We start from the raw sequence: 25,279 nt of genomic DNA, 5'->3' as shown, positions 1-25,279 counted from the left end.
GAGAATTCAGAGTTGTAGCCCAATTATCTTTACAGCAGTCTCTGGAATTACTAGCATGTTGAGAAACAACACATACTCTCATTTTTCTGTGAAATACTTTTTCATTGTTTCGTTTTAGAAGTAATTGATAAAGTTATCTACAACATACTTATAGTTGATCTGCTGGATGTGCTGGTTTGAATATTTTATCACTGCTTTAAAACCCAGGAAACAGAGCCATATACATTTTAAAGAGATTTGAATTGCATTTCAAGTTCAACTTTTTCACTCTACAAAGTTGAAAAATTATTAAAATGAGCATTTCTTACTCCAAAAGAGATGAAGAATGTTTAATAGTGATTTTTGTGCAACTTGCTGTTCAGTGATCGCAGTTCCATACGTCTTGCATTCCGTTCCATTTCAACTAAAATTGCATTCTTGAGTTTTCTCCCATCTTTCTTTCAGAAGAAGCAAGTTTTCTGAGAAGAGCCCCTAAAGGTGGTGTTTCAGTGTGGTGGGGGGGAGGATAGGTTGCTGTCAAGAGCAGTCCTGGACAAATGACTTGGAAGACACGGGTTACTGATAAAAGCTAAGATTTAAAGAAATGAATTTTAGGTGCCCATCTTGAGAACTTTTCTAAAAAGATATTTTAAAAAGGGTAAGGTGCGTGCACCAGAAGTTTCAAATATACGTGAAGATGACAGCTTTAGGCACTCCCTTGAAAAGACATGATCATACTACCGTTTTATTGTCAGATACCCTCGCAGTGTATTGTGGCTACTAGAAACCGTGCACGCCAGCAGTAGCTCTTTGAAAGGATACAACAGAAGTATTGGAACCTCAGTTTTGTAGCAAATTATGGTGCAATTTCTAGCTATGCCATTTTCCTTTTTTCCCCTGAGTTTATGATAGTTTAAAAAAATGAACAAACTGTAGATCATGAGAGAGAGGTACAAACGCACAATCACTAAGGATTTAACTTTCCCCCTTTCTTTTCTCTTCTTTCTTCCCCTGACCCACTAAAGGTATCGAAATAACAAATCATGCAACTGCGACATTAGAAGGCAATCAGATTTTCAACAACCGCTTTGGAGGTTTATTTCTAGCATCTGGAGTCAATGTCACGATGAAAGGTGAGCCTGAGCCCTCAGTGGTTTTGTTTGTTCACTTGGCATTTTTTTTTAAGAGCTGGGGTTTGAGTTTATTGTACCTTTTTTTTCCATTTTTGGCTCAGATTTTGTACCACTTTAACTCTTAGTTACAACTCAGCTTTTCAGCTGAAGGTAATAAGCCAAGCTAAGCTACCTTAGATCTTTAGACAGCCAGCCACTTTGAAAGGTAACTTAGGCTTTTCCTATCATATTAAAACTCTGTTATTAGCTCTTACGTCTCACAGTAGTTTCCGGACTAGTTACTGGTCTTTGGCCCATGTCAAATTCCAATTCTAAGTTAGTATTACAGAAAGTCTTTTGTTATGTATCTGAAAACAAGTGTGCAATAAAGAAACATGCCTTACTTGGCTTTTAGGAGCTAAAAGCACAAACATTCACAATCCCTGACCACTTTTTTCAGAAACCAGGAACAGTTCATGTACGTAAAATTCCCACGTATCGTGAGGAAGTGTGCATGAGACAAGATCCTCTTGGAGGAGATTGGAGCGATGGTTTGAATGCCAGACAGCTCCAGCAGGTTACTGTAGAAGAGAAAGGTTCAGTTTGCAGAGGTTTTACCTGCTTGGCTGTACTTGTTTGCCTTCTCCCATGCAGATCTTTACACCACTTCAAACACAAGCTCTGGCCTCCTGCTTCACAGCTCCTGGGCTCTCTGACTGCACCAGTCCGTGCTGTGATGCCACTGGGCACAGCCAGCCTCTTCCCTGGGGGAAGAGCTGAGCTGTGCTTTTCCCCTTTATAAGGGGATGTGTAAGTCCTTAACGGTAGCCGAGAGGCTTTCAAACATGTCAGACTTCTCAGCAGAAGACTTTTAAAGCCTGATAGGAAGGCTTGTTTCTCTAACCGTTTATTCACAAACCAGTTCACAGAGAGTATTTAAATGAAGGGTGATCAGGTGTTTTAAGCAATGTGTGCAAAGAGGAGCAGTCTGTCTGGTCCAAGGAGTGCACTGCACTGTCTGGGCATCAGCCTTCTAATCTGACATTGAGGATCTGATATGCTTAAATGCTAAAATTAAAATGCAGGCGTAGAACTGTTCCTAATGGGTTTAGGTCTTCAAAGGGGGAGGGGGAGGCTCTGTTTTAACACCTCAAGAAAAAAAAAGTCATTGAATCAGGTGTGATTAGCTCTTGGCTTTTTTTTCCCCCCAACAGATAACAAAATAATGAACAATCAAGATGCCATAGAAAAAGCTGTCAGTAGAGGCCAGTGCTTATATAAGATATCAAGTTACACCAGCTATCCGATGCATGACTTCTACAGGTAACAGGTTTTCTGTCACCTACAGTAAAATTTTCAAATAAGCACAGTTTCTCTTCTAGCAAGACCCCTAAACCAGTTGCCATGTCTGTTTAGCACATAAACGCGTGCTCTTCCTCAGCTGCAACAGAAGTTCCCATAGTCTGGAATTTAATGTGGGCTTGAGGAAATTGTATTGTTACTGTGAACCTGAGCCGAAGGGTTTACATGGCAGAACTACTTTTTTGACACAAGCAACCAAAAGTATGCCATGAAATCCAAGTCCACGTAAAATTCTCAGGTTTTACAGTTTCAAGCACGTGCTTCCTTTGGTGCTGTTCTGCCCCCACACCCTCCCCGAGCACTTTTCTCAGCTTATGTTTTTGATTTGTGCCTAATGTGATGCGTTTTACTTCAGATGTCACACCTGCAACACCACAGACCGTAATGCCATCTGTGTGAACTGCATTAAGAAGTGCCATCAAGGACATGACGTAGAATTCATTAGACACGATAGGTACGTTTCAAACAAGCACGTTGAGCAACTGTGACAGTTCAGTAAAGTAGAAACTCAAGAGCTCTCTTTCCTCCTAGGTTTTTCTGTGACTGTGGTGCTGGAACACTGTCTAATCCCTGTACGCTTGCTGGAGAGCCCACACACGATACAGATACACTATATGACTCTGCTCCACCTATAGAATCTAATACATTGCAGCACAACTGAATTCCTTTCAGAAAGAAAGTCCTGCCATTCTAATATCATAACTGTTCAAACTTTTTTTTTGGAGGAAGTTATACTTGCCCAATTCTGCAGAAAGAGACTGTATTAAAGCGGATGTGTGAGGTGTTGACACTATGGAGCTCAACCTACCAAAAAAGAAAGTGGCAATATGTTGACTCAGGATAACAGAACTGGGCGTTTTAGCATTACTGTGTAAACAAAGACTTTGAAGGGACAGAAGTGAAGAAAAATAAGCTGCAATTTTGTACAGATACCAACTTCTGAAAGCTGGTGTTTTTACAAGTAGCATTGAAACGCAGTCCAATTTGCAGTAGTACTATTCTGTAGACAAGCAGCATTCTTTGTTGCTGCCTTTATGGACATGGGTACCAATTGCTTTTGTAACATGGTAAAAAAATGTGAGCTAGCACTTCTGCATTTCTTTTGATTTTTTAACATTTATTCAGATTGAGAAATATGATTTTAATGCTTTAATCTCATGTAGTTTGTTTCTAATTTCAAGCAAAAAAATCTTATTGTACTTGAATGTGTCCTGTTTTGTTAGCACACCTAGACTTGCTGTAACTGTACTCATGTCCCAGTATGTACGTTCTTTCTATGAAAGAGAAAACACTAATCTTAAATTATATCCAGCAATTTTTCTGGTGTCCTCTGAAGTTAGAATAATCTCCTTCCCTGCCCCAGCAATAGTCTGTACTCAAACCACCCTAACAAAAAAAAGAGCGAGTGTTTTAAAGAGACTTCCTAGACTATAATGCACTATAAAACAAAGTACCCATGTAACTAAGTTTTGTGAATGAAATTTTACTATGTTTTAAAGTACACAGTAGAAAGTCTCCTCAAAACAGTCTTGTACTTTACTCTGTTCATAGTTTTTTTTGAACAGTCTGGACATTACTTACATAACCTGCTGGAAATCACAGCAATTTCCTGCTCTAATGAAGCTGAGACAAGTATATATACAGCCCTATACAGTTTCATAGCTTTTTTCCATTTATGTGTATTGGTGACAGTGGGTAATCAACAGCCTGAAAGTGTATGCATGTACCATAACATCTAGACTTAATATATTGTGGAGTACTCAATAACCATTATGTAGAGGGTAGGTAAGAATTAAAGGGTTTAATTTCCTAGGAAAGACAATGGAAAAATGGTCATTTTTAAAAAATAAAGTTTATTAGATCATAATGTTGTCTGATACCACCTTCTTGACAAACCGCCGTTACAAAAACACCTGTGTTCTTAAAGGTGACTGATCATAGTGGTGAGTTTCTGAACAGCGTTGGCATCACGCGTGGCACCATCCACCACCTGGCACAGATACCTAAGGGAAACAAAGAAGTCAGCCTTACGGAACACGGGCACCAAGGGGCAGAGTCTGAGCCTCCTCTTCCTCGCATGGCTTGAGAAGACATGGATGCCATTTCACAGGTGGTTTCAGGGCTGCCAGTGGCCATCGGTGCCTGCTGCAGAGGCAGCCACTGGGGGCTCCGGTATGACTGTAACATCCCCCAGTGCCCCCCGACACCGTGCAGGAGCTGTTGGCACTGGGCCTGTTCCCACACTCCTTCAGTTTGGCTCAGGTTGCAGCCAGCTCAGCCCCTCTCTGCAAATTCAGCTCTTGGCCCTAGAGACTAGCAGTGACCCGAGGCTTAAAATACCGCATTACTCATTGTATCTGCCCTCCTCTAGTGAAGCTCTAGTACTTCCCTCCCTCACTGCCGCTGAAGTACGCTTGACAGTCACAAAAATAGTTTAACTTCCCCCTCTGCTGTGAGACTGTAAGCAAAAGCCACTGCCCACATTTTAAAATGGATGCCTACCGAGCAATGTGCCACTTAAAAATGGGAAAACCGAGGCCTTACCTAAATATTCTCAGTGAAACAGTTATTTTTTCAAACTCTTGTGCTTTTCTGTGTCCCTTCTGAATAACTTCCTCTGGAATATTAGCAAGTCTGGCTGCATTGAAGCCATAGCTCTTTGGACATGCTCCTTCAATGAACTTGTACAGGAATGTAATTGTTTCCTGGCTTGGATCTTCACTCTCATTTTCAACCATACATGCCTAGAAAGAGTAAGTTACAAGTTGGTGTATGTAATGCTTCCTTACAGACCAATAAACACATGGACCATCACATCCTTTTCTCAGGACACCTCTGTGACTCTGGGCAGAGCGCAGCATGAGATCTGCCAGCCACAAGGAAAAGCCCTACAAGTCAGTGCCCACAGTTTGTGCCTTACAGCTTACACGTACCATGTGCCCAAGGCGCACAGCCATGTTGTGCGAGTAGTCCTCGACCAGCGAGTGGTAGTGTGTGGAGAACAGAGTCCGACACTGGATTTTCTCTGCGAGTTCTTTCACAACTGCACTCGCTATAGCTGTTCCGTCAAAAGTCGCTGTGCCTCTGCCTGGAGGAGAAACAGAAAAGCAACGACAAACGCAGCGCGTTGTTTGCCGTGTATCAGTTTGTGGTGTTCCTGTGCGGAAAACTGACAAACAGCAGTGTGAAGTGACCAGACTATTTGCCCTAAAACAATCACACTCTCTTCTGCACTGCAGAAAATGACATTTCTGCTCTCTCGAGACTTGCCACGAGCTTGCTAAAGGTTCACTGCAAGTAATTATGCAAAGGAAAGCAGGAAAACTCAGCTAGAAATAGGCTGATACTGATTGGGGGGTGGAGGGTGTTGTATTAGTTCCTAGAGCACTTAAAAAAATACACATTTTAGAGAGATTTACATAGATACCGGCCAGTTAAACATTAGCTACATAAAGTTACCCCTGTGTACTTGGTTGCCACTTACGACAGCCCAACCACTAGTCTTTAATCCCAGATTTAATTTCCATCTATTACAAAATAGATTAATTACCCAATTCATCCACAAGAACAAGGGAATGCTCTGTTGCGTGTTGGAGAATGCTGGAAGTCTCACTCAATTCGACAAAGAAGGTACTTTCCCCTTTAAAAGAAACAAGAACCATGAAGTATCGGTCAAAGATCTGAAAAGCACAACTAAAACCCCATTTAATCTCCATTCCAGCCTCAGTCAAGCTAAAATGAAGCTTGACAGCAAACTATGAACAAAAACATAAAGCGTTTTTTTCCAGCATGAAAATGGTGGGGATTCATTTGCCAGAAAAAGCAGGTTTTGTTTCCTGAAGAATAGAGGCATGGGCAAAAGTATAATTAACTAAGTTTTTAGGCCACCTTATCTACTTTTAAGGCTGTGCTCCTACGTACTCCTCTTGAGTGAAGTAGGACAAAAGAAACGCACTGCTGCTAAGGGCCAAACATCTTCCGAGAGTTCCAGCAACCCAGACAATACGCGGCCTGACATTTCTACCCAAAATCGGTTTTTAGCAGATTACAAGCAGATGTACATACAATTATTCAGACCCTTGTGCACGACAAAATCCACAGGTACAAAGTCTAGATTTACTAGTTCTTTGTAGGGTTCATTCCAAATAATCACATGCAGCAGTAATTAATATAATTCCAGAGCAGGCAAGTATTTACATCCTGTACTCCTGCTGCATGAGCACTGATGTGCTCTGACATAAATTTTTCAACATAAATGATTAAGCTGTGTCCAGCAATCCTGATTTTTCTGCATTTATTTAAAGAAATTTCCAAAGGATTGACTATGTTTTTAACAATGTTTAGGAATAATCATTTATTCACTTCAGAAAATAAACCTCTAAAATGACACAGGCAATTTTAAAATGGTATTACTTAAAATTTACTTCACAGAACTCCTGTTGACATCCATTACACAACGAGTGCCATGGAACAACTTTTCGCTGTGCTTTCATTTCTGCCCAGTGTGGAAGCTAGTGCATCAGTGTTCAGCCTCATGATGCCAAATTTTAAAACATTTGTGTACATATTAGGAAAAGAAAAGAATAGCTCTCAGCTGATAGGAAAACGCTACATCATTTTTCCAGACCACCTCGCTCTTGCAGAAAGGGCAGTTTTTATTTCTACCATAAGCACTTAAGTACTCTTCCATTCTTAAGATTTCTTTTTGTGCTGAGATGAAACAAAATGGAAAACAGCTGGGCGAAGAAAGCCTTAATAAAATTCTCTGTCTGCAAAAAAAAGCCCTGATTTGAGGAAGTGTAAATATTTTTTTTTAATTAAGAACTCAGAATGATTCATTTCCAAATTCCTTATGTGCAACAAGTTCAGTAGGCTTAACTGCTTCCATATTCACTGACCCACATCCTCCAGCAGGAAGATCACAGAAAATCTGCACCCTCCTTAAGTGAGGTGATACTACTCTTATTACTCCAAAAAATACTTTGTTTTTTAGCCCCTTGACACTTCGCCTACGACAGGCAGACTTCCCCATCCTAGTTGTTGTGTTATCCTCCACTTCCGTCTTCGCCTCCATGGAAGAAACAAAATACTCCGAGAACTGTCAACTACTGCTTTCAAGAAGGAAGCCTGCCTCTCTCTCCATCATCTGAAGAAGTCGGATTTCAGACATAAGGCAGGTGTTCTGATTGAAACAAGGGACCTCTAGACCTTGTGAGAAGGTATAAACCCAACTCCTCTACAACAGCTACCTGAACACCACTGTCCTAATTGCAGAACTCTTAGACACCTGTGTAAGTAAAACAGTGTCAACTGTACAATATCCAAAAAGATAATCCCTGGTATTGCTTGAGGTGAAAGGCAGGCTTTTAATATTAAAAATCACTAAAAAGTGGTCCTGTGTGTCTGTCAAAAATAACGAAGGACAAGCATATCAAACAAATGAAGCATAATTACAATCCTGTTTCTACTCTGAACAATGAGAGGTGACAAATTAGTTGCCCAGCTCCCCCTGCTAATTCACCAGACTGCCCCTTTCCAACTCGCCACTCAAAGCACGAAAAGAAACTCTCTCGGTGGCAAAAGTGCTTTACACAGCTGGATTTCAGAAACTCACCTGACATAATTCTGTCTGAGGCGCCGAGCCTCGTAAACACTCTGTCAATCGGGGTGAGCCTGCAGACTTCAGCAGGTACGTAGCATCCCAGTTGAGCCATTATAACCAGGAGACCAGCCTGCAGAACAAATATTAACACGTTTACATTTTTAATATGTGCTTGGAGCTGCAGTTCCACACAGAGAAGCAGGGAATGAAACTGTATTTCCCCTAAAACAAAGACTAGAGTACATAAAGCTTCCTACTGTTTTTACAGCTCCAGGCTGCAGCATCATCATCTCAAGTAGGACTAAACTACTCTGAAAGCCTTCAAAACACAAGTATCACAGCAAGCAGTGTTTACAAAGCAAACTCCCTGTTGCTTTCCCAGTTGCTGCTGATCTCTATTTTCATCTTGTTCAGCCTGCAGAAGCATCTTTTGCCAGATGATGCCAAGTCCTGGGTAAGGCCACTTGAAAAAGATAAAAGATACTCCATCACTTTTTCCCCTACCATCTCTCATAAGGAAAATAAAACTTACTCCTCACTAAAGTAAGACAAGTAGAAAACCTACTATCTAAACATGGGCATTTTCTACCAGATTACATTTTGTCTTTACAGTATAATTGCTGTACTGTGCTGCACACCCTGAAGACCATGGCTGGGACCTCCTCTGACATTTATAAACAGTTAAGTCGTGTAATTCCTTTATGCAGAACACAGAGGTACTCTGGGACATTCAATCTTACATTGATAGTTAATCACCTGTCTCATGAGTGTAGATTTGCCACCCATATTTGGGCCAGTTACTAACACACAGGAAGCTTCACTACTGCTATTGTCATCTTTGCTGCCTATCATGATGTCATTAGGAATAAAATCATCCCCAAAGAAAGTTTTTGTAATGCACGGATGGCGTGAATTTTTCAGTTCCAGGAAGGGAGGAGCACTATCCACAGGCAGTAGAATCACAGGTCGGCACAGTGGTCCATCACCGTCTTGACTGTAGTTAGCAAGGGACATCAAGACATCTATAAGATTAAAAGAAATTCCAGTAAGTCACACTTTCACCTTTCTTTATTCATTCACTGGATTGCATTTACTCATTGAACAGCATTTTTGGAAACACAGTTTTCCATTTCCATTCTGTCTTCCTCTTAAGGAAAACACCCGGGAAGTACTCCAGAAGATCAAGTAAAGGGTGGGGATATTCACGTCTTTCCTCATTCCTTCCGGATTTCTCACGTCAGATTAAAAACCCTCCTCTCTAGTTTTTCTTTTAGAAGTCTTTAAAATATGCATCACATCACTCCAAAAGCTATTTTTTAATGTACATGTATAAATAAAATATTATTTGTCTTACATTGGTTTTTGATTTGGAACATAGTAAGTAAGGAGGAAATCAGCTTCCGTGACAGTGAATTACTTTGTTAGGAATGACAATACTGCTTAAAAGTTGCCGGAATAAACGTACGTAAGTATCAAAATTCTGTTGGCCTAGCAGAAACAGCAGCACAACCCCCCTCAATTAGCCTAGCCCTAAGGTTCTAAAAGCTGGTTACCTACAGAAATGAGACCATGTTATGTGATTTTAGAGACTTTACAGCTCAGCCCGAAAGCTCAGTCTCCCTTGATTTTCCGTCCTTGCCCTGGTACTGTGGTGTGGCTGATGTGACTGCTCCCCAGCTCTCCCAGCCTACCCAGAGAATTCTTTCCTAGACAACGCTCGCTGCCCACCAGTACTCCCTTTTCTGCCCCAGCGGCCTTCAGAGAGTGCTTGCATTTTTCCCTGGAGCAAAGACATCCCAGAGTGCGTCCTGCTAGCAGAAAATTCACAGTAGAAGAGTACGCCAGCTCTGAGAAGGGAACACAGGAGACTGTTCTACCCCAGAAATTTTAGGAAGAGTTAGGGAAGTCTTCTTACTAGACTACCTTCTTCAAGGTAGCGACAATGACCGCTTTTTTATTTTTAAAGGCTGCTGAGAAAGCAGCCTGCTCAGAGGGAAAGGAGATGACTAGCAGGTTAGATTTTTATACCTCCATCTGCCTCACTGCCTTCTATTAAGAAGCTACTCATCCATAAACAAGAATCCTGGATGCAGTGAGAGCCCCACCAGGCTACACTGAACTGTGAGAAATTCTCAGCAGCACACCTACAACCACACCACAGGACCGAAGAAAGAGCTTGCAAACATCAAGACCCAGCAACGGTTCTGCCATTTACCGACAGGAGGGGAACGGGTGGTCACTGGTGAGTAGCAATGCTGTTACCACCATCAAAGTTCTTAAGCCACACATGAAGAGCTGGCAACGAGCCTTTTTTGCTTCTCCAGCTCAGATTCCATCGTTTACTCTGCAAGATTATTTCTACTATTTGATGAAACGCAGAAAAGCTCTTACCCAACACAGCAATGCATTCCACAGCCGTCTGCCAGTCCTTGCTATTTTTATCAAAGTTGTAAAACAAACGCCTCATACAGTCTTTTAGTGCTGCATCTCTGCGCTCTTCGGCATTAACCATTGCAGCCAGCATCTTCTCGATCTCCTTGGTCCAGTAGCGCTTATACCCCTTCCTGGTTGACTTCAACTCGTACTCCTCAGGCAAATTACGCGATACTACACTCTCCGGTATTTCCATTTGGTATCGGTTTTTGCCTGCTCCCCAGTACAGCACGGATTTGAATCCAAGCAGTTTGCGTTGCTTATCCAGGTACTTGTGAAGATCTTCCTCAACAGCTTTAATGTCCTGGAGTGCTTTATCATAATCGGGGTCAAAGCCTGCCTTTGGAGTAATCACTCCTGTCTTTCGAGCCTGGTTATGATCAAAAGCAGTGTCCCACCTTTTAAGCTCTGCACTCAAGTCTGGGAAGCGGCCATCTGGATTTTTGGCTTTGCGGGTGACGAGCTGCTTAAGGACTTTAGACTTGAAGTCACTGGCAACTTCTTCCATGACATCGACAATTTCATTCATTACTTTAAACCCCTCCAGCGCAGACAAAAAGTCAGCAATTTTTTTTTTGCTGTATTTGATTTCTTCATAAAAGACGGCCCTGCTGTCAGGACGGTTCTGACTTTTAAGTGGTGATCCAATACTATGAATTTTGCTGAGCAGCCTTTCAAGGTCAGGAAGTTTCTTCAGGTGCTCACTAACTTCAGACATTTTATCTGGCACTGCCAGAAGGTCCTCAACAGCATCCAAACGATCGTTGATGGATTTAGGATTACAGAGCGGAGCGCAGACCCACTGTTTCAGGAGTCGCTTCCCAAATGGCGTACAGCAAGAATCAATCCTTTCCAACAAAGTACCTTCTGTGCTTCCATTGGTTCCGTTCTGCAGGACTTCCAAGTTCATCAGGGTGACTCCATCCAGCACCATCCGCTGGTCAGTTTTGCCAAAGAAACGACTTGAACTCGTAGTTTTTGCAGTATCAATATCCACAGGGACGTACTCCTCAAAGTTTGCCAGCGACAACAGCTCCTGATCAATCAGACATTTTTTGAGATAGAAGACACATCCCCCGAGAGCTGACAAAGCTAATTCACTGTTTTCACCAGGAGTTAATCCCAGCGAGTCACTCTCTGATGTCAGAGATTTGACTACAGAGGGCAGACAACATCCATTTTCAGAGTTCTCTTTCTCCTTGAAATATCCTTCTTCAAGAAGGACTTTTAGTGTTTTAGATGCATTCCAGAACTGGGAACCAGAGATCAGCCCTTCCTGAATGCAAGAAACAAGCGAGCCCTTCAGTATCTTCTGTGTGTCCACAGACAGGTTCCCCTTCTCGTACAGCACCTGCACAGGAGTGTAATGTGCTACCAAAGTCCTAAACCTCGAACAGTGCCGGTCGTCTGAGAACTGGCCTACATAGAACTTCCCCACCGACGTGTCAACAAAGCAGACCCCATAAACACGTTGTCCAGAGGAGTCTTCTTTCTCCTTAACGCTCAGAAGGTACTTGTTATGGTTCTCAGAGGGATCACAATCCATAATGCTGTAAGTCTGAGTGCCCTTGGTGATGATTCTGCATATTTCTCGCCGTACAACCCTGTCAAATTTTGTTGGGTGGGACATTGACTTGCAGCGTGTTTCCATCATTTCGGGAGTTTCTGTTTGCTCAACACGGGCTACCTTGTAGCCTTTCTGCACCAGAACATCAGAGAATCTGCCAAACGCAGTTTCTGGAAAACCTGAATGGGCCCAAGTACCCTTCATAAAGATCAGGCCCAACTCATTTACGCCAGTGACTGCATCCATATGATACAACTCATAGAATTTTCCAACTTTGTAGAAAATCACAGCATCAAAGTTCTGACTTTTCAGCTGCCACCACCTCCGCATTCCTGGCGTACACTTGTTGAGATAGTCCTCAGGTACATACAGAGTGCATGGGTCATAATCAGGGTCCCTCTGCCGTCTCCTGTGCGCATCCTTCTTCTTCCCTTCTTGCAGCCAATCAAGCTTTTCATGTTCCCATACGGTGAAGCCACCGATGCCTCCGCTGCAAGCATTTGCTTGAGATTCAAAACTTTCAGGTGCTGCAAACGATGTCAGCTTAGACTTGACTTCTGAAGAAACCGTTACTGCTCTTTTGGGCGTTTCAGAACGTTCATTTTCTACGCTACTCCTTTTAGCAGGCTTGCTTCTCTCTCTTCTCTTTCGTTTAGAAGGGACTTTTATGGGACTTTCTGCAACACTCTCTGCATCTGTCTCTGTGTCAGTAGATTCATTTTCATCCACCCCACTACTAGCTTCCTCACTGCTTGCCGCTTCTTTCACATCAGGCTTGAACTCTACGTCAGAGCCATCATGATCACTGTCAGAATCCAACACTCTTCTTCTTTTGGCTTTTATGGCACTTTCCCTGCTCATTACTCGCTTATTACTCTTCACATCCTCCTCACTATTGCAGTTGTCACTGTTGCCTGATGCGCTTTCACTCATCTGCTGAAAAAATAGATTATTTAACCTATAAAAAATTCTGGCTACAAAGTAAAGTATCACTGTTACAAAAAGAAGTACAAAAACATGCAATAATCCGGTAGCTATGATATTTCAAGAAAGAGACACAAAAGCCACAGCCAATTCAGTTTACCTTCACGGAAATTCTTCACTCTGAGGGTTGTGAGGCACTGGAACAGGCTGCCCAGAGAAGTCGTGGATGCCCCATCCCTGGAAGTGTTCAAGGCCAGGTTGGGTGAGGCTTTGAGCAACCTGATTTAGTGGAAGGTGTCCCGGCCCATGGTGGCAGAGTTGGAACTAGATGATCTTTAAAGTCCTTTCCAACCCAACCCATTCTATGATTCTGTGATAATTTAATTTTTTTCTGGATACAGAACTGCTACCAGCCAGTGGTGTAATTACAACTCTTTGTGTTCTTTACAGGCTCATTCATTACTTCGCATAAGTGATGCTGATGAATAAATATTTAAACTGCACAAAAGGTATATGGTATATGAAATCCAGCACAAAGGAGAAATGCCTCCATAAGCCGACACTGTGCTGTAATTTCTTCCTACTGACCTATGTCAGAAATGTGATTGGTTTTTGCAGCATTTCAATAATAGCCTCCATGAGTTTTGCCTATTTTTTTTTTTTGAGTTAACTACCTATTTCCACCTACAAACAGAACACAAAGACTACTAATTTATAGTAACCTTCAAGAAGATCATGCATGTCTAGGAGAAAGGAAAGAAATTCCATTATTTGCCTGTTCAGCCTGAGACTTTAAGAATTCCAGCGCAGCTGCTGGAGAGAAACACCAGTGGAGGGACTGTAGTAAGTGCAAAGTGCCAGTGCCCACTGCGCTGTTGCCACAAACGTAACACAATGCTTGGAGTGGCACCTGTCCCTCAGGGTAATGTCATGCTGGAGAAACAGTACACAGGCCATGACGACAGAAAAGGTAAGGAAAACCACTATCCCATTGATAGTTTCCTCATGCCATCCCTTTCCAGAGAAATCTATTCCAATGCATGCAGTGGTACTGAAATAATATTTGAATCATTCACAATACAACGTAAATACAATATGACAAAAGCTCTCTCTTTAGTTATCCAACAACAGATTTGCATTAACAGTGCAAGAATTTGTATTTTAGTGCTACTCTACAAGATGAGGGCAGGCTCCAAAAATCCAATTTCATGCCTTAAGAGGAACAGTCAAAAACTTAGAAATTACTACATTATGACAAATGAAAACTTCCAATTCAGAACTTAGGGGAACTCGGAATATGAACAGCAGACACAGAAGACAAAAAGATGCAGCAGAAAAAAAGGACTAAATTTATGAGTAAGAAAGTGGGTCATCTGGGCTAATGAGGGAGTGATCAATGAAGAGAGATTATATACTTCAGAGAAGTAAGGTAACTTTTGAGGTCAGTCCTTACCACAGAGAACACCAAAGAGATATCAGACTTGTCTTTCCAACTAGAAAAGGTGACAGACTAGCGTATGATCTGGCAACACAGAGCCAGTACAAAAAAAAAGACATAGGGATACGTATGCATGCATGATTAAAGAGCAGATAAGCTGTGATTAATGTACCAGGGAACTGCAGGGTATTTCATACTTAGCTCCAAGAGACAGCTTTCAAGTTCTAGCACTATTTCTGAAAATGACAGCTAGTAAAAAAATTTTACCTCCATTTCTTCCTCTTCTTCCTCCTCAGTGTCTGATGGTTCACTGCATACTGCCAGTTCAAGCCGCTTGGTTTTATCTTTACTCATTGCATCGTCTGCTAGCACCATGGCTCTTTTAATTTCGGGCTTTGTGCTATAAAACATACCTCCTTTCAGTGTCTCCCCATCTGATGAACCTGTAAAACCACAAATAATTCGTCAGAAACTGAGGTTAGTCTAGCATTTAACCAGTCCTTTAGTTACCGTTCTTACTCACTTTTAAATCTATTCAGACAACTAGTATAACTATCTAACATTCCATGTCGTTACCAGTCATTCTCACATCTTAAATACAGCAACCTGTTACTCATTCAGCCTGACAAAGTACCCCTGGAGAAAGTCTAAACACTCACAAATGAAATGCCTACCAGTACATGAACACTTGAATAACTGCTTCTGTTTCTGTAACTCAATGCCACATCTGAACACTTCTAAACTAAGCTCTGAACATTCTCACACTAACTACAGTTGCTACTGAAGAGCAACCCTTTGTACTAGTGATGCAGCAGACCCGAGACCACACAGCTATTTTAGCAATGATAGGTAAGCTGAACCACAAAGTCATCTTCAAGTTATGGGCATCAGTCATCTATGACATAGACCTCTTTGCTAAAGCTCTGCTGGCCATTCAGACTGCTGCTCTAAGTGCAGCAAGGCGCCCAGACTCGACACCAACCTATTAGCCAGATTAGCTGATCACCAATCACGCTGGCAATTCACCCTGACGCTGCAGGGTATCAAGCAAAGCCTACTATTAATAACTGTGCTGTTCCCTCATCCTCTTTCATATCCCTTCAGCATCACGGTTCCTCCTTCCACTACCCGTATGTAAAGATAAAAACGAAGCCAACTAGCCTACAGACTGCTTTCTAAAAAGGGTCCCCAAAGACGCTGAGAGTCGTCGTAACGCCATACTCAAAAAGTGAACGCTACACATAATACATTATATCTTCAGAGGGAGGGAGGGAAGGGAGGGAGGGAGGGAGGGAGGGGAGGGAAGGGAGGGAAGGGAGGGAAGGGAGGGAAGGGAGGGAGGGAAGGGAGGGAAGGGAGGGAAGGGAGGGAAGGGAGGAGGAGGAAGGAAGGAAGGAAGGAAGGAAGGAAGGAAGGAAGGAAGGAAGGAAGGAAGGAAGGAAGGAAGGAAGGAAGGAAGGAAGGAAGGAAGGAAGGAAGGAAGGAAGGAAGGAAGGAAGGAAGGAAGGAAGGAAGGAAGGAAGGAAGGAAGGAAGGAAGGAAGGAAGGAAGGAAGGAGGAAGGAAGGAAGGAAGGAAGGAAGGAAGGAAGGAAGGAAGGAAGGAAGGAAGGAAGGAAGGAAGGAAGGAAGGAAGGAAGGAAGGAAGGAAGGAAGGAAGGAAGGAAGGAAGGAAGGAAGGAAGGAAGGAAGGAAGGAAGGAAGGAAGGAAGGAAGGAAGGAAGGAAGGAAGGAAGGAAGGAAGGAAGGAAGGAAGGAAGGAAGGAAGGAAGGAAGGAAGGAAGGAAGGAAGGAAGGAAGGAAGGAAGGAAGGAAGGAAGGAAGGAAGGAAGGAAGGAAGGAAGGAAGGAAGGAAGGAAGGAAGGAAGGAAGGAAGGAAGGAAGGAAGGAAGGAAGGAAGGAAGGAAGGAAGGAAGGAAGGAAGGAAGGAAGGAAGGAAGGAAGGAAGGAAGGAAGGAAGGAAGGAAGGAAGGAAGGAATAAGAGTATGTTACAGACAGGGAAGGGCAATTCCTTTTTCTGCTCTTCTAAGGCCCCTGCACCCGCTCTTGTGAATCCCTTCAGAGGCTGCTGTTAAGTGAAGCTCCAGCTCTAAGCCAACGGCAGACAAAAGGCAGCTGGCTTTAGGAGGCCAACTCTCTCAGAAACGAGCCAAACAGAATTCTTCCTCACGTTCATTTCTTTGAGCTCACAGTGGCAAAGCACGGAGTTACAAGCAGCTGCTGCTACAGCACGAATGCAACACATTAACAAACCAGATCTCCATCTTAGTTTTGCGAAGGCAGTGAGACAATCCAAGAATATTTTGCATTTAATATTGACAATTTAGCAACAGCAGGAGAAAAATCTCACCGTATAATTTAACTGCATACTCAAGTGTGCGACACCTGCATATTCACTTAATCAACTCATCACTTCTTGCACGCCCAACTGTCTACCCCTGCGCTGTCTATATTTACTCACTTACAAACACCACAATGTAAGAAACTTCTCCATTTTCTCACCCGAATACTCCAACACTCTTACTTTGTAGACAAAGATGCTTTTTACCTGAATTTAAAAGCAAAGCATGTATTTGAAATATTTTTAATCTGTTCTGCATTAACCTCATTTCTTGTTGACAGACCATTTCTTATTTTTCTGCAATTTTCTTTTGGTAAACAGATCAATTCTCCTTACTTGTATTTCTTTCTAAGTCCAATTGCAAGCTGTTAAAATATATTTGATTCTTTTAAAATACCTTCAGGAGAGATACATAAAACCATGGACCAATTAATTTCCATTAAATTACACCAACACTTATGGTAATAACATTACCATTTTAATGTAAAACTAACTATGGCTCAAGTGCAGTACATTTAAGTACAAACAAGTCAAAAAAAGATGACTATGTGATCACATGAGATGGAACTCTTTCTTGTAAAAAAAGAAGAAAATGTTTAAATTCAGTTATTTCACTGACATAAATAAACATTGACTTCACTTGACATAAAAAAATCCCACAGTGTATGAAAAAATACTGTATTACACCTGAAGTTCTTGTTCGACTAAGTACAAGACATGATTTACACATGACCGTTTACAGCCAATGATTAACAGTTTTCAGGAACAGTAAAATTGTAAACCAGAAGGAAAACAGATCATGATTATTAATAAGGAGAGATTTACTACGCATAAATGCTGTTTAATTCTTGATTACATTTTATTTTCATTAGTTAGCCAAGTCATTTCTGCAAGACAAACACCAACTCTGCTCTGTAACTACGAGCACTACCGTAACAAACACCCTGAATTCTCAAGTATATGTTTTATTACCAAAACTGTACTGCATTGCTTAAAAGAAATAACACAACAGTAGAATTCATTTTAGTTACCTAAAAAACATCCTGTGCCTTATCTTTTGATTCTGGACAAACTGCAGTTCCTAAATACCTGCTTAAAAACTGGGTTTGACATTTCTAACACTTAAAGGACTTCAGGTCTAAAAATTGAAATGGCGAGTTCATCTTTTAGATCTTTTTTATATTGATGGGAGAAATAAACGAAATAACTTTAAAACATAATCGAGCTTTAAGTTTGTGTTCTAATCTAATAAACAAGAGAGTTTAGTGTTTTATGTTCAAAGAACTATATAACTTACACGAATGTATCTGTAACCCACAAAAACTTTAACTCACGAAGTACAAAATGTGCTTTCTCACTCAATACTAATTTTGGTTTTGCTGCTTGTTCTTCGAGGAGAATACCATATCCTGTACTTCATGCCCATTTTTCCAAACAAGTGCCACAATTCCATTTCAAAAAGTTTTATTTACATCTCTTACCTTTATATGGCCTCAGATATTTAATACTGACCCAGCCCCTTGTAGGGCTGTCATCAAAAAACTGTACATGGATACGAGTGGATTTCCCTTTTCCTCTGACTATTGTTCTTTCAGTTGGATGGTTGTATATGAGACACGGCCACCAAGGATAACCTTCCATCTTGGCCCAGACCAAGTCACCAGGCGAATACTCGCAGGAGACACTGCAATGTCAACAGATGTGTAATTTAACAAACACAACCATTTAAAACAGCTCTCTTCACAAACGTAACTGTACACTGCTGCTGAGCAGACTGCCCTCTGAATGTCTTGGAAAGCTCCTAGGTGGTGCAACCTGGATTACACAGTCCTTCTATACCACCATCAATACTTCTCTTTAAATGGATTTTTTTGGACTTGCTCCTCCAAGTTCTACTGGATCCCCACAGAGATAGGCTTTATAGTCACAGGAGACTGGCTGAGGTCAGAAGGGAACTCGAGGTCATCTTGTCCAAGCTCCCTGCTAAGGCAGGGCCACCTAGAGCCATGTGTAACCAGACACTTAGTGGATTTCTTAAGGGAGAGGGAGAGAGTAACTAGGTCCAATCAGACAGTAACTAAAAGAAAAAGATCCCGGACTACATATTATGAATTGCCAACCTACGTAACTAAGGCAAGTTTTCCTGTACAGACTATGCTATGTCTGCTATGAAGACAGGCTGAGAGAGTTGGGGCTGTTCAGCCCGGAGAAGAGAAGGCTCCGGGGTGATCTTATTGCAGCCTTCCAGTACCTAAAGGGGGCCTACAGGAAAGATGGAGAGGGAGTTTTTATAAGGGTGTGTAGTGATAGGACAAGGGGCAATGGCTTTAAACTGAAAGAGGGGAGATTTAGATTGGATATAAGGAAGAAATTTTTCACTCAGAGGGTGGTGAGGCACTGGAACAGGTTGCCCAGAGAAGTTGCAGATGCCCCATCCCTGGAAGTGTTCAAGGCCAGGCTGGATGAGGTGTTGGGCAACCTTGTGTAGTGGAGGGTTTCCCTGCCCATGGCAGGGGGGTTGGAACTAGATGATCTTTGAGGTCCCTTCCAGCCCAAACCATTCTGTGATTCTATGACTAATTCTGAACAGGGCACCTAAAGGAAATGAGCAGGATTTCAAAAAAACCCCAACCCTCTGGCTACAAAAATTAAAAAAAAAAAAACTGCCACCACCGCAAAGCACCTGATGCAGCTCCTACTTGCTCCCTCCTTCCTCCCCGAGCTTTCAACCCAGCCACCGCCACCCCCCGGGCTGGAGGCCGGGGCTGCTCCTGCAGCTGCAGCCCAACAGCCCGCGGCATTCGGGCGGCTGACGTTTGACACTCACCCCCATGACACAGAGCAGACAGGGCACCGAGCGTCTCCAAACAGGAAAAACTAAAAGCAGACACCGCCGTTATCCCGCCGGCAGCGCCATCCCGCCCCCGAAGCCCCGGCCGGGGGAGGGGGCCGCCGGCCCGCACCGCCCGCCGCACGCCGCTGTTGGCACGCCGGGCCTCCCCCTCGGCGGCGGCCACACACGCATCTTCCAGCGCTTCCTCGGGAGCACCCGCCCCGAGCGGCACGGCTCCCGCCAGCGATCGCAGCCCGAGGCGGCCAAAACCGCGGGGCTGGCTCCGAGCCGGCCCCCCGCGCCGGGAAGGCCTCAGTGGGCCCAGGCGGCGGCGGGCGGCCATCGTCTCAAGGAGGCGGGGGGACGACGACGGGGGGAGGGTCACCGGCGCCTCCGTGCCCCGAGGGGTCCCGCTTCGACCGCCGCCGGCGAAGCGCGCGCCCCGCCCCCCTCCCGCCACCGTCCGCGCGCGCGCTGCGGCTCCCGCCCCTCCCCTCCCCTCCCGAAGGCCGCGGTCTCGCGGCCTCCTCTCCCCCGCCGCTCACCTGGGGGCCCCGGCGGGCGCGCCGTCCCCTTCGCCCTTCTCCCTCGCCTCCTTGCGCCGGGCCGCAGCTCTGCCCGCCGCGCCGTTGCTGGCCGCACCGGCGGGGCTGGTGGCGGCCTCGCGGCCATCCTGCTCCCCGGACGCGCGGCGGCAGGCCCCAGCGCTGGCCGGCGGAGGGGCAGGGGCGGCGGCGGGCGCCGGTGCAGCCGCCCGAGGCGTCGCCGGGGCAGCCTTGGGGAAAAAGCTGAGCAAGGTGCTCTGGCGAGACATGGCCACGGCAGGAACCGCGGCCCGCCGCCAGTGCGCGCCAAACGCGCCACCGCCCGCCCCGCCGCGGGGCGTGGCCGCCCCCGGTTCCGCCCCACCCCCCTCCCTCCGAGCGCGGTACCCGCCACCGCGGGCGGGAGCCGCCGTGCGGCCATGCCGGTGGTGCTGCGGGGCCGACCGGCTCCCCGGCCCGCTGCCCGCGCCCACCCTGGCAGCCTGAGCCCCGGCCCCCGGCGGCGCCTCTCACGCCCTCGCTGCCGGGGCCTCCCTGGGCGCCCGCCGCGCCTGAGGGCCTACCGTGTGGCAGCGTCCCGGCCCGTCGGGCCGTGGTCTCCCAGGCAGGCCGGTTCCCCGGCCCGGTAGCTCGCAGCAAGGTCTGTTCTTAATAACTGCAGCCCCTCAAACCCTGCTGCTTGTCTGCAGCGAGCCCACAGTGATTGTTACAGTTAATGTTGAGGTGGGATGAGCTGGGGCGCTCCCAAAATACATCCTCAGAAGGGGAAGCTGTGGCACCGCCATCGGAGAACTTGGCTCCCACCTCTGCAGTAGAGGGCAAGAGCGGCAGTGGTGGGGGCAGAGGAGAAGCTTGGGCAGCTGCCGGTGGTACCTCTCAGCCGGCTTTACTGGCAGATGCACAGCAGAGCTAAAAACGGCGGCTAAAATAACAGGATCTCTTCCTCTGCTCTTCCTACATGTTTTTTTTTTTTTTTTTCATATTCGTGGGTGAGGCTATGTCCTTTAAAAGCAGTTTTTTTGACACATTAGGATACAGTCCATTTCGTGGTTCTCAACTGCTGTGCTTAAGCTACGGCATTATAGAGCAAAAATAAGAACTTACTTTTATCGGCATAAATTCAGAGAAAAATTACTTGCTGTCGCTAGATGTCTGTTAGCATAGCTTTTTCTTTCACTAAAATTGCCGTTTAGTGTTGCCGGCCAAAAGCTCTCCTACCGTTCAGCACATCTGTTCTGTTTTTCCTTAGGCCAATGGCATGAGCTTTAATAAGGCCAAGTGCAGAGTCCTTCACTTGGGGTATAAAAACCCCAAGCATCGCTATAGGCTCGGGGAAGAGTGGCTGGAGAGCTGCCTGGCAGAGAAGGACCTGGGGGTGTTGGTTGACTACCGGCTTGATATGAGCCAGCAGTGTGCCCAGGTGGCCAAAAAGGCCAATGGGATACTGGCGTGTATCAAGAATAGTGTGACCAGCAGGAGCAGGGAAGTGATCCTGCCCCTGTACTCGGCACTGGTGAGGCCGCACCTGGAATATTGTGTCCAGTTTTGGGCCCCTCGCTTTAAGAGAGATATTGAGCTCCTGGAGCGAGTCCAAAGAAGGGCGACTAAACTGGTCAAGGGGCTGGAAAATAAAACTTATGAGGAGAGGCTGAGGGAATTGGGGCTGTTTAGCCTGGAGAAGAGGAGGCTGAGGGGAGACCTGATTACGGCCTATAAATACTTGAGAAAAGATGGTGGGGAGGTAGGGGAAGGACTCTTTACGTTAGTGATGGGTGATAGAACAAGAGGAAATGGGTATAAGCTTAGTCAGGGGAGATTCAGGTTGGATGTTAGGAAGTATTTCTTCTCTGAAAGGGTTGTCAGCCACTGGAATAGGCTGCCCAGGGAGGTGGTTGAGTCCCCATCCCTGGATGTGTTTAAGAATAGGGTGGATGATCTACTTGAGGATATGGTTTAATGGGGATTAGGGACGGTTGGACTCGATGATCTCTAAGGTCTTTTCCAACCTAGAAATCTATGAATCTATGAATCTATGAACTGTAGCCAAAATTATGTCGCAGGCGCGCACCCACCGGGAGTTAGAAAGTGGCACTGCAGGGCGGGGGTCTGACCACAAGAGGTCACGCAAGCCCAGACGATGCTGAAGGATTTGGAAAGCGTGCTCCTTCTAACAGATTTCTGCTCGATTGCAAAGCATGATTTCCGTTCGACTTACCATAAACAATTCGATGTATCCTCAGCTACACACATCTCAAACTGAAGTAGAAAACCAACTGCATTCAGTTTCCCGAGAATAGTCCAGGGGATTCCAAATCACACGGACTGTGAAGTGCTTGGAAGTGGAACATGCTGCAGGACAACCCTCTCAGCAGGTGTTGCTGTTCCCATCAAAAACACTCGCCAGGACTGGTACGTACACAAATGTTTGGGTAGCACATCTTGCTAATCGTTTGTAGGAAATAGGCGACCCCATTTAAATTTATAACTGTCTGGAAAATTACACTCTGATCATCCATCTGGCAGGTAGAAGCGGGGAGATGGGTTGAGGCAGGGAGGGGAAAAACTTGGGAGAATGCAGAAAGCAGGCCCAGTGTTTAAAGATGAAACTTGTTTTGAGCAGACTCCTGATGGATCCTGGTAGCTTCTCCCTGGAGCATTGTCAGTTCAGATGAGGAATGGAGATGACAGAAAAACGTGAAGGGTCATCTGAATTTGGTGGACCCCTGAGCCAACATGATAGAAGCCCCACAGAAGTCACTTTGGTGTTGGGTTCAGTTTTGGTAGCCCTGGGATATCTCCAGACTGACAGGAGCATGTGAGTCAGTTCTGGTGGCTCTGCTGGAAGAGGGACATGTTACTGATTTTGCACAACTCGTGGTGGTCTTGAGAAGAGACTGTGGTCCTTGGAATTTACAGACCACGTGGTTCAGAAGCTTGAACAAAGGGCCTGGAATATGCACCTGTGAGAAGATTATTACTTTGATTTGCAGCTTTTTAATTTGTCCCATGCAATGATACCCGTTCTCCAGGTCTGTGATGTCCCCATGTCTGGGTCTGGGCATTCTCCATTTATGGTGACAGTCACTTAAGAAATGCCACATTGGAAACATATCTAAGTCCATATTTTAGAAAGTCTGGAGCCAATGTCAGATACTCTCCCCAAGGTGGGGTAGCTCTGTACTTTGGTATCCACAAAAATGTAGGAGTTAAACTGTGCAATGTTGAGTTATTCTACATCCTCTTTTCTCTGGTGGGATCAGGCTGGGGGAAACACAGGTCACACCAGTACTTATTAGACAGCCTTTTGTTATGCTGTTATTAATAGCAAGGAGCTCATGGCGTGCTGCATTCGCCAACATGTCTGAATTTGCCTCAGGCAGTTCACCAACATGCACACTCTCTCAGGTGAGAGACCAGCTGCAGCTGTTTATTTAAAAACAGAGGCATGTGTTGATGTGCCAGGGCCTTTGAGGTGACTGTTCAGGAAGTGCCTCCAGATGTTTTGTTTCATCGTATATATGTGTGTGTGTATTTTATATATTTAGGTAGATAGGTAGATAGACAGATAGATAGATAGATAGATAGATAGATAGATAGATAGATAGATAGATAGATAGATAGATAGATAGATAATCTTGTAGTTTTACATATAGCAGCCTTCTTGGATGTAGCCTGGATTGCATGGCCCATGGTTGATACTAGTGGGTTTGAACAGATTCAGCAGTCTCAGTGTTCAGAGTTTATCGAGTTTTGTGGATTCAGCAGGACTGCTAGTCTCTGGAGCTTATCAGTTCTTGGTAGACTTTCACATACGCGCTCAGCGCGAGCTCTCCCTCTCTTCAGCCTGCTTTTTTCTGGTACCCAGTTCTCCATCCACACAAATGTGTGTAGAGCCATTCACACAAACTCACACAAAAGGGACTTTTATGACATGTTCTTCAATTTCTCTCTAGTAAAAGATATAATTCTACTTGTTTTTCTACCAGTCTCAGCAGGGTAAGTTATAGAATAATTAAAACATGAAAGTCATTGAGGTTGTTTGATAGGAGGCTGCGAAAGGTGACATTACCGAAAACTTATTGTAAACATCTCTGTCCTCCCTTCTATTTTGAACATTCCTTTTTTGAAGAGAAAACCATAGGAAATTGTTAAGTTGCTGTAGTGCAGACTTTACACCAAGCTCAGCTGAATACTGAAAAGTACTGTATTTATCTTAATTCTCTTCCTCCCTCTCCCCCTGCCAATGCATACGCAAATACTCCCACACAGCCTTCAACTGTGCTTTTTAGCTCCCTAAGTGGTTCTGAATTTCCATTCTAGGAATGTTGGAAATGGCAAGGATTTGGCTTTTTTAAAGATAATATCTCAGAATTTTTGAAACTGAAGCAACTTTAGTTAGACCTTGCTTTACTAGATTTTACAGTACCTCCTCTACAGCTGATACAGAAAAGAGTGATGGACTGTTGTTAATGGTGGAGCAGGATCCAAGAGCTAGCTTGCAATGCAGAGACTCTCTGCTACACCTAGGCTCTCCTCTAGAGGCCAGAATTAATCATTTCTGTCCTATTAGATGCTGGAATAAGGCAAATGCTAACCAGGTAATTTTGAGGTCTTTGTGGGAAAATGAAGTAATGTAAATCAAGAAGGATACCTAGAACAACCACCACAACAGAAAACCGGAGTACACTTGAGGCCAGGTGCCTGGTTGTTTATCTTCTGTGGTGTTTGCTATCTCCAGTGTTCTTTGGAAGAAACATTTGATAGAAAGGAACCATCATTCCTCAGGTGAGAGATCTTTTCCTTGAAGTTCCTGGGTACAGCCAAGAGCAAACCAGTGAGGCTCAGGGACCAGCAAGAGCAAGGGTGGTCCTGGCACAGGCATTGCCCTTGCTGATCTTGATACAGACTTACAGCATCTGAGTCATAGAATCACAGAGCCACAGAACGGTTTGGGTTGGAAGAGACTTTTAAAGATCATCTAGCCTAACCCCCCTGCCATGGGCAGGGACACCTTCCACTACATCAGTTTGCTCAAAGCCTCACCCAACCTGGCCTTGAACACTTCCAGGGATGGGGCATCCACAGCTTCTCAGGGAAACCTGTTTCAGTGCCTCACCATCCTCAGAGTGAAAAATTTCTTCCTT

General features: G+C 44.5%; 2 protein-coding genes across 3 annotated transcripts in view; one reads left to right on the top strand and one right to left on the bottom strand.

The window, feature by feature from the left end:
* The window catches only part of FBXO11 (F-box protein 11), an 80,256-nt gene extending 75,974 nt beyond the window's left edge, over positions 1-4,282 (top strand). For both annotated transcript variants that reach the window (XM_086631781.1, XM_086631780.1), the window contains exons 20-23: positions 1,005-1,112; positions 2,306-2,414; positions 2,809-2,907; positions 2,985-4,282. In XM_086631781.1, the coding sequence (XP_086487907.1) occupies positions 1,005-1,112; positions 2,306-2,414; positions 2,809-2,907; positions 2,985-3,114 (446 nt within the window). In that variant the 3' untranslated portion in view covers positions 3,115-4,282. The remainder of the gene's footprint in view (positions 1-1,004; positions 1,113-2,305; positions 2,415-2,808; positions 2,908-2,984) is intronic.
* Positions 4,283-4,332: 50 nt separating this feature from the next.
* On the bottom strand, positions 4,333-20,404 carry MSH6 (mutS homolog 6). Its single transcript, XM_086630083.1, has 10 exons — positions 20,136-20,404; positions 18,239-18,441; positions 14,685-14,860; positions 10,447-12,991; positions 8,812-9,077; positions 8,068-8,185; positions 6,004-6,093; positions 5,387-5,541; positions 4,998-5,197; positions 4,333-4,456 (listed from the first exon to the last, which is right to left on the bottom strand). The coding sequence occupies exons 1-10, from the start codon at positions 20,402-20,404 to the stop codon at positions 4,375-4,377; spliced, it is 4,104 nt and encodes a 1,367-aa protein (XP_086486209.1). The 3' UTR covers positions 4,333-4,374.
* Positions 20,405-25,279: the final 4,875 nt, after the last annotated feature.

The sequence above is a fragment of the Tauraco erythrolophus genome, chromosome 2 (genome assembly GCF_009769465.1).
Source record: "Tauraco erythrolophus isolate bTauEry1 chromosome 2, bTauEry1.pri, whole genome shotgun sequence".
NCBI classification, from domain to species: Eukaryota; Metazoa; Chordata; class Aves; order Musophagiformes; family Musophagidae; genus Tauraco; species Tauraco erythrolophus.
The sequence above is the reverse complement of the archived record's forward strand: the minus strand, read 5'-3'. Positions and strand labels throughout refer to the sequence as shown.